The sequence below is a fragment of the Zeus faber genome (genome assembly GCF_960531495.2).
Source record: "Zeus faber genome assembly, chromosome: 7".
NCBI lineage: Eukaryota > Metazoa > Chordata > Actinopteri > Zeiformes > Zeidae > Zeus > Zeus faber.
The window spans coordinates 207744-227997 of NC_137203.1; the positions used below are offsets into that span (position 1 = coordinate 207744).

The following is a 20254-nucleotide window of genomic DNA, read 5'->3' on the forward strand; positions in this document are numbered from 1 at the left end:
GTTAGTCATAGCTAAGACCTACCTCCCTGCATCCTTCCCTTCCTCCATCCATCCTATCCGCCCCCTTGAGGCAGCATCCCAGCAGTGTTCAGTCGTCCTTTTCCCAGCAGTTTCCTCCATCTTTGGCTGTCAGTAACACCTGCTGGGAACAACCACTTCCCCAGTTCCATAGAACTTATCGTAAAATACTGACCACCAAACAAAGTTCATTGCTTAGCAACCTTAAGGCTCCGCCCCTAACAACAAGACTACTGGTGTTTCCGGAAAACAAGTACATCTGTGTCTATTGTCTTTTTTTAAGTATTTGGTGTTTTTTTTAAAGTACATGTCCTGTACTCCTCCAGACAAAGCTCCACCTTCAGGTACATTTGATGTGAAGAGGAACTGCAGGTTTTGTGATTTTTCCTTTTTATTCAGCAAACAGATACTTCATTAATCCCCAAAGGGAAATTCCAGCGTCGCAGCAGCAATGACATACATGACAGCACTTAAAAAACACATGTTTTGAACATGTGTTTTAATACATATAAAATAACAAAATAAAAAATATAAATAACATAAATAAATCCTATAAAATAGAATCTAACTTTGTGAAAGGTAAAGTGGAAGTTAAATGTAAAGTAAAAATGTGCCTTGTGCATGACAGTTTGTTTCTTATTTGGTTTCAAACATGCACTCTGGACAATATCCAAATAATCAGGTCTGGACATTGTCCAGAGTTGCCCTTTCACACATGTAGCACAGCCTTTAGTGTCAGACGCGACCTCACCTATTGGAAATAGGGGTTTGGTTTCGGCAGCAAAACCACTGGGTCGGATATCAAACGGAATATACTATCGTCTGATGAATATCCCACCGTAACACTGCGGTGAAACACGCTTCTTGCAGTTGGAGCCGTTTCATTGTATACACAGTTCATTCACGACATGCCGTAAAGTTGTCAATCGTCATAAAAAGCGATCGATATGGGCATGCTTGCACATGTGCAACATCAACACGCGACACGCCCACTCACTCACTGTGAATTCTCCGGACAATCACCTGCTCTATTCACACATGGGCTCATTGGACATGACATGTACTTTGTACTCTGGAGCTGGCCGGGTACAGTGAAGGGTCATGTCCGGTCCAAATGATTCAGACATTTTCGTTCACACACACAACTCCTCTGGGTAATGTCTAGAAAAGTTCAGGGTTGCAGTGCATGTGTGAAAGCACCTTTAGTTTATTAACATAATAATCACAAGGAATATCAAACAATATTATGTAATTAATATCAAATAATATTCTGCTTATGAATTCAGACTCTAGCACATGGTGACATTCAGGTTTCTGGTGCCGTGGTCACTTGGTGATGGTCTTCAGGCTGTTGTTCTTCAGGATGTTTGGGACAAACAGCAGTCCTGACGCTCGCTCGATGGTTTCTATGGAAACTAGGAAATTTTCGAGTGGGATCCTGTCGTCAACGGGAGCATTTGGAAACATGTAGGAACGAAGCTCAACCCCCCGACTTCCTGTTAGCTCCACGATGACCACCTGTGGAGATTTAACCAGTTCAGTTTGACAGACAGACAGGTAGGTAGACAGACAGACAGGTACACTACCTTAAAGAAATGTGTTGGCACGGCAACGTGGTTTCGCCCCAAAACTTGGTATCGCACGTAAAGTTTCCCATCAGGCTCTGCTCTACACACACACACACACACACACACACAGTTAGCACTGATCTTAGAATATCTGAGGTGTAGTCAGGATGTAGTTACCAGGCCATGAAGAGTGGCTGGGTGCATATAGAGACAATTGGGTGGAGCTTGGTCAGCGTTAGTAGTTATGGATTAATCAGGGTGTAGTCAGGGTGCAGTTGGGCGGTGTTAGGATGTAGTTACTGGGGCAGGCAGACTGGCCCGGTGCAGATGCAGACGTTCAGGTGGAGCTTGATCAGTCTGAGGGTGTACTTAGGGACTATTCAGTGTGTAGTTGGGCATTGTTATGGTGTGGTTACTGGGGCAGGTAGAGCGGTCTGGTGCAGAAAGTTGTTCGGGTGGAGCTTGATCAGTGTTAGGGTGTAGCTCTGGAGTAATTAGGGTATAGTTGGGTGGTGTAAGGGTGTGGTTACCAAGGTTGGTACAGGGGCCCAGTGCAGACGTAAAAATTCAGTGGAGCTTGATCAGTGTTAGGACGTAGTTAGGGACTAATTAAGGTGTAGTTGGGCAGTGTTAGGGTGTAGTTACTGGGGCAGGCAGAGTGGCCAGGTGCAGATGTACAGTAGATGTTTGGGTGTAGCTTTGTTAGCGTTAGGGTGCAGTTAGGGCGTAATCAGGGTGTAGTCAGGTTGTAGTTAGTAGGTATTAGGGTGTAGTTACCGGGGAAGATAGAGGGGACCGGTGCAGACGTAGACGTTCGGGTGGTGTTTGGTCAGCGAGCGGCAGAACTGCTCCAACCTGTTCCAGGCATTCTGGTTCAGGTGGGGGTTCTGCAAGAGGAAGCACAGTGTGTGTGTGTGTGTGTGTGTGTGTGCACGAGCCGACAACCACATTCCCTGATCAGTCTGATTAGTTCCATACTGACTGATAAGGACATTTGGACCATTTGGATCAATTTATTGAATAATAACAGTAACGTCAAGTTCAAGCAGTGATTTGTCACATACATATACATACGGTCATACATAGACTGTACAGTGAAATGTAATTACATGATATTATGATTATTATTATTAATAATAATAATCATATAATTAATAAGGTTAGGGTTAGCCCTAACCCTATAGTATGCATAGTATAATATAATTACTAATAATAATATTATAATTAATATTATAATAGAAATATAGCTGCGGGCAGCAATGCACAGGATCCAGGTTAGTCGCAGCATTTGTGGAAAAAAGCCCAAAAAACTAAATAAACGAAAACTTAGTGGAGTTGACCAAGATATCAGAGCAGAGTGCACCTCCTCCCACCACGTCCTGCACAGAGGACAGAGCGACTGACACCGAGTCTCTCAAAACATAAGTACTGACAACGCTCACCACTGCCTTACTGTATGTAGTATACTGTACTGCATACTGTATCACTGTACTGGGCTACTGCATACTGTATCACTGTACTGTGTGTAGCATACTGTACTGCATACTGTATCACTGTACTGGGTTACTGCATACTGTATCACTGCATACTCCTGTGGTATCTGGCACCACGACGTTAGCAGCAGATCCTTTAAGTCCTGGAAGTTTGGAGGTGGGGCCCCCATGGATTGGGCTTGTTGTTCCAGCACATCCCACAGATGCTCCATGGGATCGGACCCTAACCCCGCTCATCCACACGATGTAGAAGAAAAGGTGATTCATCAGACCAGGCCACCTTCTTCCATTGCTCCATGGTCCAGTTGGACTCACATGTCCATTGTAGGTGCTTTCAGGGGTGACAGGGGTCAGCATGGACACTGTGAGAGCTCCCATACGCAGCAAGTTGCCATGCACTCGTGTGTTTTGACACCTTTCTATCATAGCACCATTTACTTTCTCACCACTTTGTACTACAGTAGCTCTTCTGTGGGATCGAACCAGACGGACTAGAATTGGCTCCCCATGTGCATCAATGACTATGTGTGTCCATGACCCTGTTACCAGTTCAGCGGTTGTCCTTCCTTGGAGCACTTTTGGTAGGTACTAACCACTGCATACCGGGAACACCCCACAAGACCTGGCGTTTTGGAGATGCTCTGACCCAGTCGTCTATATATAATATATTATATTATAATATAATGATGTTATAATTTAGAAAATATTGATATGATACTACTCGTGTGTTTACCTGAGGAGACACGTTGCTCAGGTAGAATGTGTCCTCCATGGCTTTCTGGCTCCACTTGTGATTGGCCGCAGCCGCCAGGTGGCCTCGGTCGAAACCACTCCCCCTGTAATCGGTGTTGGTTGCTCGGTGGTAAACATGGACACTGCCAGCCAATCAGAACAGAAATCAGAGAATGACATCAGACAATCGGGAGGGTCTCAAAACCTGATTCCTGCATTCCTACGGTCAGTCCAAGCCGGTCCCAGCCGGTCCCAGCCGGTCCCAGCCGGTCCCAGCCGGTCCCAGCCGGACTCTGTTGGACTCTGTTGGACTCTGTTGGACTCTGTTGGACTCCTCTCACCTCTCATCCTCCTTGAAGTCACAGTGTTTACGGTCCGAAGGACCGCTCAGAGAGGCGGGGTTCAGCTGCTCTATTACCCAGGATGCTGTGCGGGTGCGGGGGTCGTAGGATGTGACGTAGGACTCTCTGGATTTGATGTTGGCCAGCGACGGAAAGCCGTATTTAATCAGAGCCACAGGCGGGGAGGAGGCAGGACTAGCCTGGTAAGACTGGACCAGAACAAGAACAAGGTGTTAAGAGTTGGTTAGCTACCATCCCCAAACTCCGGGGATGGTAGCTCAGGCGGGTTAGGGTTAGGGTTAGGGTTGGTTAGGGAGCTGGTGGTGTAGTGATCTAAAGGTTGCTGGTTGGATCCCAGGCTCCTCCTGCTAGCATGCTGTAGTGTCCTTGAGCAAGACACTTAACCCCTAATTGCTCCTGATGGCTGCGTCCGTCGGTGTTTGAACAATTGTAAGTCGCTTTGGATAAAAGCGTCTGATCAATGTAAATGTAAATGTAAAGGTCACGTGCAGTCTGGACCCACGGTCCACCACCCTTAATGACACAATGACAATGACACAATGACACAAGAGTAACTACTATAAACTACTATGGTCTGATTAGTTAGTGTTCAGCATTATAATTAATATTTATTATTATGTGTCCCACCACAGCAAAAGCCGCCATCTCGCGCATTTCTAAAATCGCCAGGAGCAGCCAAATAACCTTTCTTGAAGGAAAATTTGATTGTTCCTTTGTTTTTGTTTTTTTTAATCTTTCAACGTATTTTCAAAACCGAGTTTGATTTATAAATAGTAGAAAAATGTTAAACTGTGGAGTTAAATATTCCCCTTAGATTACACGGTGAAACGCAGTTCACTTACTGCGACGCGGAACAGTGCTGAATAACGCTGATCAATCGTTTCCTTTAAAGCGAGCGTCCAGGTGAAGATCATGCCTCCATATTCCATGTGATATGAAGTCACAATGTGAAGCCGTTTTGATAGAATTCAACCTTTAAATCTACCACTTTTACACACACAGATGTGTGTTTCACTGTTGTGAAACCGCAAAGAAGAAAACCCTTTGTGTCACGCACCTACGTCACTTCCGTAAAAGGACGGTTAAAGCGCAGGACGGGGGTGTTTCGGTCTCATCTTGTCTGTGAAAACGTTCTTCTCCATATCGTTATGGATTATGCGATGCAGGTGACGGAAGCTCTGAATCATATTTCGGACCTTAATCTGACCAGTGCGATAGATCCAAGTCGGTGTTAGCAGCGCGTACTGGACTTCATTTTCCGCGATGATAGTCAGTTCTCCGACGGCGATGCGGAGAACAACAGCCATGCTGAATGTGATATTACTCCGGACTTGGAGAACATTTCAAACAGCGGATTTCAAACTTAATGTGACGATGAAACTGAATATTTTCAAGAACCACTGGAGGAGACTGACGATACGTGGCCCCTGTTGTTACAATGGCAGAAGTTGATGACGTGATGAAGTCCATTGAGGTTGGTGACAGATTTTCAGATTTCAGATTTTCTGAGACTCATATTATTGACAGACTCTACATTTTGTTGTGTTGTCAGCACTTTTAAACTCCAAAATAATTCCACTTTTATAAAACATGTATATTCTTACTGTGAAATAAAAGCTTTTTTTAAAAACAAAATGAGTTTTGTGTTGTTGAACTGTTCGTGATTGGCCCATTCAGCAGTATGTTAAGTAGCCATGAGGCTTTGTTTGTCTGCCAACCCCATTTGCATTCTGGGAGCTGGCTGAATGAACCTGGTGTGGGTAAAACTTTGGAGGTGATTATCTCAGAATCACAGTTTGACACACCCTTCTCATTAACAAGTCATAGCTTTAAAAATATTTGCTTGATTTGCACAAGTGACACCAAGTTACGTCTCGAAATCCGCCAAATGACCCTAAAGCCCACGGTGGGTCACATATGTTATATTTTCAGTCCAGTTTATTTCACAGGAAGTACTATTCATTCAAATCAGCCTTTACCCTTTCCTTTAACCAGTCCTGTAACTAGTTATTTATCTAATCAATTAACGTATCCTTTACTTATCATTTATCTATTCATTTAACCAGTCCTGTAAAAAGTTATTTATCTATTCATTTACTTATTCCTTTAACAAATCCTGTAACTAGTTATTTATATATTAATTTAACGTATCCTTTACCTATTCCTTTAACATTACATTACATTGATCAGACGCTTTTATCCAAAGCCACTTACAATTGTTCAAACACCGACGGACGCAGCCATCAGGAGCAATGAGGGGTTAAGTGTCTTGCTCAAGGACACTACAGCATGCTAGCAGGAGGAGCCTGGGATCCAACCAGCAACCTTTACATCACTACACCACCAGCTCTACCGCCGCCTTATCCTTTACCTATTCCTTTAACCAGTCATGTAACTAGTCCGATAACTAGTCCTGTAAGTAACCCTTTAACTAGTCGTGTAAGAAGTCATTTAACCAGTTATGTTACTAGTTGTGTGACTAGTGCTTTAACTAGTCCTGTAACTAGTCATTTAACCAGTTCCATAACTAGTTATTTAAAAGCTACTTGCCATCAGGTCTGAAGCCGCTTCCACACTTGGTACTGGGATCACAGGGAGTCGAGACAGTAAGCCCAGACCCGTCTGTCTCTCGGAGGACAGACCCGTCTGTCTCTCGGAGGACAGACCCGTCTGTCTCTCGGAGCCCAGACCCGTCTGTCTCTCGGAGGACAGACCCGTCTGTCTCTCGGAGGACAGACGGGTTAGGGACGCTCCGGCTCCCGCTCCAAGCAGCACGGACAGTCCCGAAACAAACCATCGACACGACAACACACGTCGCATTTCATCGAATCTGGCCAGATATAAAAATGGACATTAAATATGATATAAAATAAGATATTAAAATATATATTAAATATTGTATACAATAAGATATAACAATAAATCCTTAAAATAAATTATTAAATAAAATCTTGAAATATGATATTATTATGAAATCGTTATTCACACTCTGTCTCCTGTGTCATTCAACCTGGTTTTCGACGCAGCGTCTGTTTCTTGCGCCGGGTGATGATGTCAGAGTTCAACAGACCAATTGGTGAATTACCTTTGAGAAGGCGGAAGTGCTACTGAGTTAACGAATCCAAAATAAAATGAAAAAACATAAAGTTACTACTACATACTACATATACTTTATATACTAATACAGATAAACATATTGCAATTGTCTACAGGAGAAGAGGAAAAAAAGTGTTTCCATAAAAAGCTATTGGTAATTGTTTGACCATCATTCAAATTTTTTAAATATTTGAAGAATATTTTAAATAAGGAGAGATTTTTATTTACTGAAATATTAGAGATTGAAACATCGAAATCCTGTAAAATCTATGTTTATAAAAAGTTACATTTGGATTCTTTGAAAGCAAAGTGGCACGGTGGCGCAGTGCATTGCAGTGCTGCCTCACAGCAAGAAGGTCCTGGGTCTGGGGCGCTGTTGGCACCGTGCTCCGGTGGGTTATCTCCCAAACAGGAGCCTTTCTGTGTGGAGTTTGCATGTTCTCCCCGTGTTCACATGGGGTTTCCTCCACCTCACGTCAGTAAGGACCCCACCAAAAACATGCACCCATCATTGTCTGACCAGCGATGGACACTTATCACCTGGTCCCCGGGCGCGTCCACGTACGCTGCCCACTGCTCCTGGCTGTGCCCCCGGAGGAAGGACAAGCCAGGATGGGTCAAAAGCAGAGGATCCATTTCACCGGCCACCATCAAAGCATGTGCAAGCATGTGTTGTAGTGTGGTGTGTTGCGTGATGAATATAGACTGTTTCTTCTTCTTTAAAGCACTGTAGCTTTAGGAATGTGGATGAAGGTGTTGAAATCGCCACCTGAGGGCGCTCTGGTCATTTGGTTCTGTTTAATTGTTGCAGTTGCGTTGCCTTCACCACTTCCTGTCACCTGAGGCCGTCAAACAACTGCTTCCAGATTTTTGATGCTTTCATCAAGGTAGGCAGTGGAAAATTCCATAGTTTAACACTGTGTGTGTTTCTTTAACTGCGGTGAGAGAGGGGTGAGGCAGGGGTTCAGGTTTGTGTTGTGTTCTTTGCTTCATTTGATTTGTGGTACGGTCGCACAGTGCATTGCACTGCTGCCTCACAGCAAGAAGGTCCTGGGTTCCATTCCCACCTTTGGCACCGTGCTCAGGCAGGTTATCTCCCAATGAGGAGCCTTTCTGTGTGGAGTTTGCATGTTCTCCCCGGGCTCACATGGGGTTTCCTTCATCTAACATCAGTAAGGACCAGTGTTGGACATTTGGAACCAGCTCCCTGGGCCATTCCATTTCAGTACACCTCATGGCAGGGAATACGCCTGTTCAGCTTCCCACTACAGTACGGTCTGCTTCTCCTTCACTGCGTCCGTCTGGTTAACACTGCTGAGCATCACAACACTATTTGTTTTTGTGTTCAATGTTGTGCCATCCATGCATTTTGTTCTATAAATCTGAGCGGCAGGATTTGTTAAGCAATTTCTTGCCGTTAGTTTATTTTATTGTTTTACATTATGTTTTTAGGGGTCAAGCCTGAAGGGGCGGGAGCCCGATTGTTTTTGTTGAGAACAAAATGGTGGTCGAAGTGTCTCGCGCTCAGAAACCGTTGACCCCAAGGACATGAATGAGAGAGAGATGTATTCAGGGCAGACAAGCTGTTGTCCAAGTTTCATCCACACCGAGTTGAATTTGTGGAAGGAGTTACGAAAAAAAAATGGTGTTTGGGACTTTTTGACTCTTGTTTTATTTTTATTTTCTTTCATTTTATATTATTCTATTCACTAACTTCATTACATTTTAGGAATCAGTTTGTTTCAGTTAGTTAGGTAGTAATTAGTTTAGCTATTATGTTCGGTTTAGTAACTATTGTACATAATCTCTGGGTGCATTGTAAAGACATTATACTGCATATATGTATCAAAGTATGTATATGTAAGTGACAAATAAACCTCTTGAATCTTGAATCTTGTTTTTCTCACCCCTGTAAAGGTCACGTGAACACATTGCAGAATACCGATTGGTCACAAGGAAGCGTCACGGCCTCACCGCGTCATCATTGCGTGACATGGCCCCAGCTGCTGCGGAAAGACAGCACCCGGCCTCTCTAATTATCATTCTCGGGGTCTTTAAAAGAAAGGAAATTTAAGACACGGACTCCCGAAATACAAACAGTTTATTAACTGTCAGAGCAGAGAGGAGAACACACGAGATCACCGCTCCACCACTATCCACACCGTCACAGACGTGTGACGGCAGCTACTGTGAGGACAGCTGTACACCCACATGCACTATGGTGAATTAGCCCTCAGAATTGACAGAAATTCCAGAGATATATATTTCTACAGATACCTATGTCTATATTTACCTGCATATCCCAGCATACATTTGTATTAGTCCTTAGATATTAAAGCAAATTCCAAATTATTGGAATACTACAAACTAGGGCTGAGCGATTTGGAAAAATAATCGGATTGCGTTTATTTAGACCAATATTGCGATTGCGATTTAGTATGCGTTTCTTTTTAAGTTCTTTGTCTTCTGTTTTATTCACTGAACACAAGCAATAAATCATTCTATTGTATGACCAACACGACACACGTGTTATGATAAAATTAGGTGAATTGATATGAATAACATATATTTATTTAACTATTGCATTGTAAAAAGATAAACCTTCAATCAACGTAGAATATTGACTGATTGGTTGAACTTCAAGCCTTGTGATTGTTCAAACATGACACAACACAACATTCGAACAAAAATATGCAGTGTTTCAGCTGAAATGTATTATTTTTTATGAAAAAATGTCATAAGTCCACATACACCGAGGGCCGCTCCATGTGCTCAAGGACAATGCTCATTAAATTAAAAAAAGGTAAAAAAAAAAGAAGAAGAAAAACAGACGCAGTGTTCTGGAAGAGGCTCAGTCCAGACTCTACAGGTGTTGCGGGCTCTGCCATCACAGCGCACTGCAGCCCGGGTCGGGGCACCAGGTCTTACCTGAGGGCAGCGCGAAGGTTCGGCTAAAACAATTGCTATAGGCGGGGGGCCATAATGTCCCCATTATGCACTTGTTCGTTCCATAAGGAGACGTGAAATAAAACACACTGTACTTGCGCGCAGATCGCGGACACCCCATCGCTTACACGCGCATCTTCAGGCGCCCCCAATTCACTTATATCCTTCCCAACCTTAACTCAAAGGTATAATATCGGTGGACATGTCTTCCTTTAATTACTTCAACTACAGCAGTCTCTTAAAGTTAAAATCAAATTTGCGGACAACATCCTACAACCACCTCAGATGTTGAACATCTCACTCATATCGGCCATTTAAAAAATCCCTTTTCCAGAATATACTAACTTTTATTAACAACAGATGACACTTTATCTTAACCTACAATGGAATGGGAAAGAGACCTAGCTGTTCCCATCAATATCAACTTGTGGAAGCTTATTTGCAACAACACTCGACCTGCCCCGCAATTCCAAAATGCAACTCATCCAATATAAGATTCTGCACAGAGCTCATAGCACTGAACACAAAATGTTCAAATTTGGTTTTATGGATAAAGAAGTTTGCTCCTACTGTTCCCTTAATACCAGAGATGATTACTTTCAGGCCTTCTGGCTCTGCCTACCTATCCTAGCATTCTGGACCAACATCACCAAGAAGCTCTCATCCCTTCTGGGTCACAGCATTCCAGTCTCCCCGACATTATGTCTCCTCAGTTGACCCACCACTTAAACACCACCAACCTATTTGATTGTCTTAACAATTGCCAAAAAAATTATATAACTCAATTGGAAAAACTCCAATTGGGTTAATTGAGATCGAGATACTTGAGTCTTCCCGGGGATGGTAGCTCAGGCGGTAGAGCTGGTGGTCTAGTGATCTAAAGGTTGCTGGTTCGATCCCAGGCTCCTGCTAGCATGCTGTAGTGTCCTTGAGCAAGACACTTTACCCCTAATTGCTCCTGATGGCTGCGTCCGTCGGTGTTTGAACAATTGTAAGTCGCTTTGGATAAAAGCGTCTGATCAATGACTAAATGTAAATGTTCCTAAGACGGGGCCATGTTGTGGTGTTTTGGGGCATGTGGGGGCCCTCCTGGTCTCGCCGGGGCTCTGCAGTTGGGTGGGTGCCCGGGTGGCTCTGGGGTCGCCCAACCTGAGGGCGAAGTAGCGGGGCTTGCGTGTCCTTCTGCAACCAGCAGGGGGGGGGGGTGGTCCGTCGTGCCAGGGCTGGTTAGGCATTCCGTCCAGTCCTGTGACCCAGGGGCCTGAACCTGGCTGGGTGTGCTCGGTCCTGGGCTCATCGTGTGGCCTCCTTCGGTGGGGGGTGGACTCCTGTCATCACCTCCGGTGCTCTCGGTGCGCAGGACGCTCATCGCTGGGGGGTCAGCTGTGGGTGGGGTTAGGGTTAGTCTGCCGGCCTCTGTTCTGTGGTCCGCCTGCAGGCCCATATATCTGCAGGCCTGCTGGCATTGGCGGGGGGGGCTAACATCCGGGTGCCCAGCAATGAGCACACTCTATGTAGATGGGCGCTTGGCGCTCGCGGCTGGCTGAAAATCTGGTCGGCTGGGGCGGGCCTCGCCCTTGTGCAGGAAAATAGAGTAACTTCACTCTAGAAACAGGCTTTATTTGTCACACCACAACAGATGCTTGCACACACGCTTTGGATGGTGGCTGGTGAAATGGTTCCTCTGCATTTAACCCATCCTGGCCTGTCCTTCCTCTGGGGCCACAGCCCCAGAGGAAGGAGCAGTGGGCAGCATATGTGGACACGCCCGGGGACCAGGTGATAAGTGTCCATCGTTGGTCAGCCAATGTGTGCATGTTTTTGAGGGGGGTCCTTACTGACGTGAGGTGGAGGAAACCCCATGTGAGCGAGAGAACATGCAAACTCCACACAGAAAGGCTCCTGTTTGGGAGATAACAGGAGCACAGTGCCAACAGCACCCCAGGCGGGAATCGAACCCAAGACCTTCTTGCTGTGAGGCAGCAGTGCACAGCACCACCGCCATAACTATTACTGCTATCACTATCACTATTCTCACTATCACTGCGATCACTATCAATGCTCTCACTATCACTATCTGGTGGCATGGTGGCGCAGTGCATTGCACTGCTGCCTCACAGCAAGAAGGTCCTGGGTTTGATTCCCGCCTGGGGCGCTGTTGGCACCGTGCTCCGGCGGGTTATCTCCCAAATAGGAGCCTTTCTGTGTGGAGTTTGCATGTTCTCCCCGTGCTCACATGGGGTTTCCTCCACCTCACGTCAGTAAGGACCCCCACCCAAAACATGCACCCATCATGGTCTGACCAGCGAACTTATCACCTGGTCCCCGGGTGCGTCCACGTACGCTGCCCACTGCTCCTGGCTGTGCCCCCGGAGGAAGGACAAGCCAGGATGGTTCAATGCAGAGGAACCATTTCACCGGCACCATCAAAGCATGTGCATGTGTGTGTGCAAGCATGTGTTGTAGTGTGGTGTGTTGCGTGACTAATAAATAAAGACTTTCACTGCTATCACTATCACCGTCACTACTCTAACTATCTCTGCTACCATAGCCATCACCTTCACTGCTATCACGATCACCATCACTGCTATCATTATTATTGCTCTCACTGCTCTCACTATCATCACAATCACTACTATCACAATTACTGCTATCACTATCATTGCTATCGCTATCACTGTTCTCACTATTACAGCTATTACTATCACTGCTATCACGATCACTGTTCTCACTATTACAGCTATCACTACTATCGCAATCCCTGCTCTCACTATCACTACTCTCCCTGTCACTGCTCTCACTATTACTGCTCTCACTATTACTGCTCTCGCTGTCATTGCTCTCACCGTCACTACTATCATTATCACAATCACTACTATCATAATTACTGCTATCACTATCATTGCTATCACTATCACTGCTCTCACTATCAAATCTATTATTGCTATCACTATCACCATCACTGCTCTCACTATCACTGCAATCACTATCACTGCTCTCACTATCACTACCATCACATCCACTGTTATCACTATCACTGCTCTCACTGCCCTCACTATCACTGCTCTCACTGTCACTACTATCATTACCACAATCACTACTATCACAATTACTGCTATCACTATCATTGTTATCACTATCACTGTTTTCACTATTACAGCTATCACTGCTCTCACTATCACTGTTCTCACTGTCACTGCTCTCACTGCTGTAACCATTACGATTACCGCTATAACTTTTTAAGTGAATAGTACATACAGTATATGAGCTCAGGCGACAATGCCCATTTCCCTCTATGCAGGTGTGTTACTGTATTATATATAATATAAAACATAAGAAATTTGGAACTGTGTTGCCCGGGCACTGTGCCTATGCGGGCAGTTGAGCCACCAGGAGCCCCCCGATTATTATTATGTTATATTATACATTAAACTAAACATTTCCTTGTGTGGGATGTTGCTCCTTATCCTTGCCCTGTGCACGGCGTGTTCAGCAGCTTGTCTTTGGATGAAATAAGAGATAAGAATACTTCAGGATATGAATTATGAATTATTGTTATTATTATGTTATTATTGTTAATTATTATGAATTATTAAAGTATTTCTGATTCTGATTTCTGATTCTGATTCTGAATATTAATAATGAAATAAGAGACCTTTTATTCCAAAATTAGAAGTTATTTATTTTGGCGTGAGCAGAATGAAAATCCATCATAAATTCAGAACACCACAGTACACAGCTTGTAATTCAATTGAATATTTGTGCTTTTCTTCACACTGTCTAGTACGAACAATAAAGATTATTTCCACTTGAATTGCTCCTTTGCAGATGATCTGCAGCGCCCCCTGCCGTAATATGAAAAGCACAAAGTTTCACTAAACAGGTTTTTAAATATCATTGTAACTGAATCTGCTGAAGTCCTATTTACATATGTTCCACAAATTGTAATAAATAATGGAACCGTGAAGTAAAAAGTACACTAAACAGTCTGAACATTTGTGAGAAAAAGTCTCAAAGGTATTGTTTTTTTTGGAAACACAAATAGGAAATAGGAACAGAAAGTAGGAACAGGAAGTAGACACAACTGTGACGTCACTTCCTTTGGACCAGACAGTTTTTGGCCAAATATAATAAACAGTCTGGTGGAAACAGTCAACTAGACAGTCAAGCAATCAGACAAACAGTCAAGCAATCAGACAGACAGACAGAGAGACAGACAGACAGTCAACATTTGGTCCGGGCCAGCAGCAGACAGGTTATGGTCAGAGGTCGAAGGTCAGCGGTGAAGAGGGAGAATGCTGAGTTCTTTCCATTGTCAAGGCAACTCTTGTCCTTCAGACAGGTCCTCTGCTCGCAGAACGCTCCTGTGGATGTCACATGACCAGTAAGACAGGCCCCCTGACCTCATACTTCTACACCAACGGTCACACTGCCGGCAAAGGGGTGCTGCAAAGCGACAGGCTGCAATGCATTTCAAACGCAGCTCGGCTTGATCTGGCTGCAGGGGGCGGGGCGACGACCGGTGACGAGCTCACTGCTTCACGGCGACAAGGAAAGTTGAGCAGGTTTCAATTTTATGTAAATGAGCACAATGAGCTTATGAGTAGTAGACTAAGAAATAAGTAAACACAGCACTATCTATCTATATAATGTATATTAAGTATGGAAAAGGAGAGAGGTTTGACATTTTTGGCGCGCCCTAACAGCCAGTCCATTTTGAGATGATACGCCCACAAACGCCAGGTGCACAGACGCCCCGTTGCCGGCGATCTGACTGATTAGTATGTGACACCAAAGTATGCGCCAAATAGTAGGAAAAGTACCAGGATGATGTATTACATCTAACCCAAACAAGGATACCTCCTTGGTACATAGTAAGGATACTTCCTAGGTAGGTAGTAAGGATACGTCCTAGGTGGGTAGTAAGGATTCTTCTTTGGTAGATAGTAAAGATACTTCCTAGGTAGGTAGTAAGGATACTTCCTCGGTAGGTAATATCCTTACTACTTACCTTGGAGTATTCTTACTACCTACCTTGGAAGTATCCTTACTACCCAACTAGGAAGTATCCTTACTACCTAACGAGAAAGTATCCTTACTATCTACCGAGGAAGTATCCTTACTATCTACCGAGGAAGTATCCTTCCAAGGTAGGTCGTAAAGATACTTCCTAGGTACATAATAAGGATACTTTCTAGGAAGGTAGTAAGAATACTTCCAAGTTGGGTAGTAAGGATTCCTCCTCGGTAGGTAGTAAGGATACTTCCTAGTTTGGCAATAAGCACACTTCCTAGTTGGTTAGTAAGAATACTTCCTATGTAGGCAGTGAGAATACTTCCTCGGAAGGTAGTTGGGATACTTCCTATGTAGGTAGTAAGGACACTTCCTAGGTCTGTAATAAGAATACTTACTCTGTACTGTAGGCAGTAATGTCACTTCCTAGTTGGGTAGTAAAGATACTTCAAAGGTAGGGAGTAAGGAAGCTTCCTCGGTAGGTAGTAAGGCTACTTCCTAGGTGGTTAGTAAAGACACTTCCTAGGTAGGTAGTAAGGACACTTCCTAGGTAGGTAGTCATGATACTTCCTAGGTACTGCCGGTAGTAATTTCACCTCCTAGTTAGATAGTAAAGATACTTCTTAGGTAGTTAGGTAGTTAGTAAGAATACTTCTTAGGTAGGTAGTAAGGACTCTTCCTAGGAAGGTAGTTAGGATACTTCCTAGGTAGGTATTAAGGACACTTCCTAGTTACGTAATAAGGATACTTCCTAGGTAGGTAGTAAGAATACTTCCTAGTTGGGTAGTGAGGATAGTTTCTAGGTAGGTAGTTAGGACACTTTCTGGTTGGGTAGTAAAGATACTTCTTAGGTAGGTAGTAAGAATACTTCCTGTGAAGGTAGTAAGGACACTTCCTCGGTAGGTAGTAAGGATACTTCCGAGGTAGGTAGTAAGGACTCTTCCTCGGAAGGTAGTTAGGATACTTCCTAGGTAGGTAGTAAGGCCACATCCTTGGTACGTAGTAAAGATACTTCCTCGGTAGTTTGTGAGAAAACTTCCTAGTCGGGTAGTAAGGATACTTCAGAGTTGGGTATTAAGGATACTTCTTCGGTAGGTAGTAGGAATACACTCTAGGTAGGTAGTAGGGACACTTCCTCGGTGGGTAGTGAGGATACTTCCTAGTTGGGTAGTAAAGATACTTCCTTGTTGGGTAGTAAGGATACTTCCTTGTTGGGTAGTAAGGATACTTCCTTGTTGTGTAGTAAGGTTGTTTCCTAGTGAGGTAGCAAGAATTCTTCCTAGGTACTGTAGGTAGTCAGGAATGTTCCTCGTTGTATAGTAAAGATACTTCTTAGGTAGGTAGTAAGAATACTTCTGAGGTAGGTAGTAAGGACTCTTCCTAGGAAGGTAGTTAGGATACTTCCTAGGTAGGTGGTAAGGACACTTCCTAGGTACGTAATAAGGATACTTCCTAGGTAGGTAGTAAGAATACTTCTGAGTTGGGGAGTGAGGATACTTCCTCGGTAGGTAGTCAGGACACTTCCTGGTTGGGTAGTCAGGATACTTCCTAGTTGGGTAGTAAGGATACTTCTTTGGGAAGTAGTAAGAATACTTCCTAGGTAGGTAGTAAGGACACTTCCTAGGAAGGTAGTAAGAACACTTCCTAGGTAGGTAGTAAGGAAACATCCGAGGTAGGTAATAAGGATACTTCCTTGGTAGGTAGTAAGTACACTTCGTGGTTAGGTAGTCAGGATACTTCCTAGTTGGGTAGTAAGGATACTTCTTTGGGAGATAGTAAGAATACTTCCTAGGTAGGTAGTAAGGACACTTCCTAGGTAGGTAGTAAGGTTACTTCCTATGTAGGTAAAATGATACTTCCTAGTTGGGTAGTGAGGTGTCTTGGAATGTGTGGCATCCCAAGACAGTACCCATTGTATAAGATAATTATTAACAGACGGTGCCAGGGGTCTCGAGAGAGAGAGAGAGCCCATTGTCAGGGGTTCCGGTGATAAGGGAGGTGAAAATGTGAACAGTGACCTATGTAGGGGAATCAGATGGTCAACGTTGTCTCTGGTTAAGCATAAAAGCACCTGCCCGAGTTTCATTCGACAGAGAATCCATCCGGCTCGGTTCTCTCCGGGACATCCTAGGCAAGTCTGGACTGATGCTGTTCTTTTGTAATAAATCTATTATTTTACTCAAGTCAGCGTCAGTGGTCACTCCTTCTTCATCAACACATCAAATTCATCAGGAAACTACAGTAGTAAGTACTTCCAAGGTAGGTAGTGAGGATACCTTCTTGTAAGGTAGTAAGGATTCTTCCTTGGTAGATAGTAAGGATACTTCTGAGGTAGGTAGTAAGGATGCTTCCTTGTTGGGTAGTATTGCTACCACTAACAAGGTAGCAATGTCACAGGAAATACCACCGCTAATGGGGTAGCAGTGTCACAGGAAGTAGCCCCGCTAAAGAGGTAGCAACGTCACAGGAAGTTCCCCTGCTTAGGAGGTAGCAATGTCACAGGAATTACCCCCACTAACGAGGTAGCATTGTCACAGGAAGTACCACCCCTAACCCGCTAGCTTCCCGTTTACCTGTGAAGTCGACTGGACAGACACAACGCAGGAAGTCAACACAGGTTCCTCCATTTTGACAAGACTGAAGCTGATCATCACAGAGTTTCACTGAGAGAAACAGAACCAGAAGAACATTGAAAAGCAGGACCTGATGCATTAAAACAGTAGAAGAACACACTAAGGATGAAGAAAGAAAAGTTAACACAAAATAAATTAGAAACAATCGAAAAATCAATAAACTCAAATCATGTCTTGGACAATTGGGAATGCACTTAATAAAAAATCCCAAACGGTCTCCCAATCCAAAATGGAGAGATATGGAAAGATGATTTTGAAGAAACCGTACAGTAAAATAACAATGAACCCAAAGCAAAAGGAGATACAGGAAACATGATATCTCTGGAAAGAACTATTCAAGACAAAACCCATTGGACGCCACAGCTATACCCTCCACCTTTACTGACAAGCACATAAACCAAAATAAAAGCTAAATATTTGGCCTTCTTTGTAGACTTCAAAAATGCGTTTTTTTTTTTTAATATAAATTATTAGAAAGGGGCGATTTAGTCAAATCTTTGTACTCAAACACTACAACGTTCTATTAAAATTGTAAATAAACAAACTCCAAATATGAGCTAAGAGCATGCAATGACCCAGGGCAACTCAATTTCCCCAACCCTCTTCAACATTTACTGTATCTCAATGAATTGGCAGAACAACTGGAAGAATCTGCTCCACCTGCTCTCACTCTACACCACTCTGCAAGGAAATTCCTTCATTACACAGACGACCTGGTTCTGCTGTTGTCAACTGAAGAGGGTCCACAGCAGAAACTGCGCCATGGCTGGTAACCCCTCCAAAAAGTGATGATATTCCAAAGAAGGCCAAGATGTCGGGGAACCAAGTACAATGGCACCCTGGGAACAAACCCAATCCAACAATGTGATGGCTCCAGAGACCTAGGACTGGAGTTTGAATTTGGCCATACATTAACTGAAGGAAAAAGAAGGACCTTCTACCTCAAGTTAAAACACATTGATATCCCAATAAGGACCTGGATCAATATATTCCAATTAGTTATTGAACCTATTGCACTATATGGCAGTGTGGGCTCCTCTTTCGAACCAAGATTTTGGAAAACATCCAAGAGAAACCAGGCAGGCTAAAGTCTGTAAGAGCAGCATCCATGTTCAAAGGAAAAAAACAAACAGCATGCAACATCCCATAACAATTCATATGGAAAAAAGAACCATTACATTCTAGAGACATCCCAACACCAGACCCCTCAGTCAGCTGGTCCTGAGGTGACACAGACTACCAGACCTTCGGCCCCAACTCATCCCACTCAATGACAGGCATGGCCAGAGCCACGGACGCCCTATCCCTCCATTCCTTTACGAGGTTTAGGTGATAAATCGACGTCCTTCCCTGCCTGTCAGACCGTTCAACCTCATAATCCATCTCTCCAACCTGCCGTGTGATCACAAAAGACCCTTGCTACTTCAGCAGCAATTTAGAGCCAGCAAAGAGTCGCTGACATTCCTGAGACCAGAGCAAATTCTCCCGTGATAACCGTAGGGTTCGCTACCCAGGTTCTTACAAGGATGCAGTGACACAGAGGTAGCAGTGAAGAGGCGCTAGCATGGCAGGTTTAATAAATTTCAGTTCCAGTCGAAGAAAATGCTCAAGTGCAGAAGAGTCAATAAAAAAATGAGAACTTTAAAGATGGGCTCAGTCTTGGATTTCTCCAGAGCACTCCCGCACATTCCCTGCTGTGGCTCTCTTCACTGTAAGACAAACAGACACAAGAACCTGAACTTGAACTTGAACCCCTACCACGCTGACTGCCCCTAGTCTCCCGGAGCCCACTCAACCATGCCCCAGAGTCTGCCACAATTGCCAAATCAGCGCGCGTTCTTACTGGTGCTAGGGCTTTCCTCCCAGTTTTATTTAATTAGGTCTAACACCCCCCAGGGTCTCCTGCCAAAGAAGAGTTCAAAGGGAGAAAATCCCGTGAAAGCCTGAGGACCAGGAGGGTGTAATGTTTCTTTTAAGGTGTGACGGTCTCCTTGAGGGCGTGGTCTGTGCTTTATGGTATGGCATTTTCCTTTAAGATGTGGCTATTTCTTTTAGTGTGTGGGCGTATCCTTGACACGTGGTGGTTTTCTGTGGAGTCTGGCCATTTCCTTTAGGGTGTGGCCATTTCCCTAAGGATGTGGCCTTATCCATTCAGGCGTGGCAGTTTCCTTTAGAGCCTGGCCGCTTCCTTTAGGGTGTAGCGGTTTCCTTCGTGGCATTGCTGTTTCCTGGAGCCCGCTCTCTCTGATGGTGCAGCTCAAAATACAGGAACTACATAAGCTGATTGTCTTGATGACCCTTCCACCGCCACCTGGACTGTACCACCTGGACTGAACCACCTGGACCGTACCACCTAGACTGTGTCACCTAGACTGTACCATTCAACCGCCTCC

At 44.3% G+C, this 20254-nt stretch overlaps 1 protein-coding gene across 1 annotated transcript; it reads right to left on the bottom strand.

Annotated features, from left to right (window-relative positions):
* Nucleotides 1–608: 608 nt before the first annotated feature.
* Nucleotides 609–7206, bottom strand: LOC307232592 (endonuclease G, mitochondrial-like). Its single transcript, XM_080003678.1, has 5 exons — nucleotides 7160–7206; nucleotides 6724–7003; nucleotides 4153–4361; nucleotides 3813–3954; nucleotides 609–1536 (listed from the first exon to the last, which is right to left on the bottom strand). Exons 2-5 carry the CDS (start codon nucleotides 6991–6993, stop codon nucleotides 1345–1347), a joined length of 813 nt encoding a protein of 270 aa, XP_079859804.1. The 5' UTR covers nucleotides 6994–7003; nucleotides 7160–7206; the 3' UTR covers nucleotides 609–1344.
* Between the last annotated feature and the right edge of the window lie 13048 nt (nucleotides 7207–20254).

Bases quoted from the DNA above. Each gene is read 5' to 3' on its own strand.
- LOC307232592 (XM_080003678.1), bottom strand. From the start codon at position 6,993: ATGCGACGTGTGTTGTCGTGTCGATGGTTTGTTTCGGGACTGTCCGTG. The intron at 4,362-6,723 runs GCAAGTAGCTTT...GTTCTGGTCCAG, and splicing joins AAGCGGCTTCAGACCTGATG to TCTTACCAGGCTAGTCCTGC. The intron at 3,955-4,152 runs GTGAGAGGAGTC...ATTGGCTGGCAG, and splicing joins GACTTCAAGGAGGATGAGAG to TGTCCATGTTTACCACCGAG.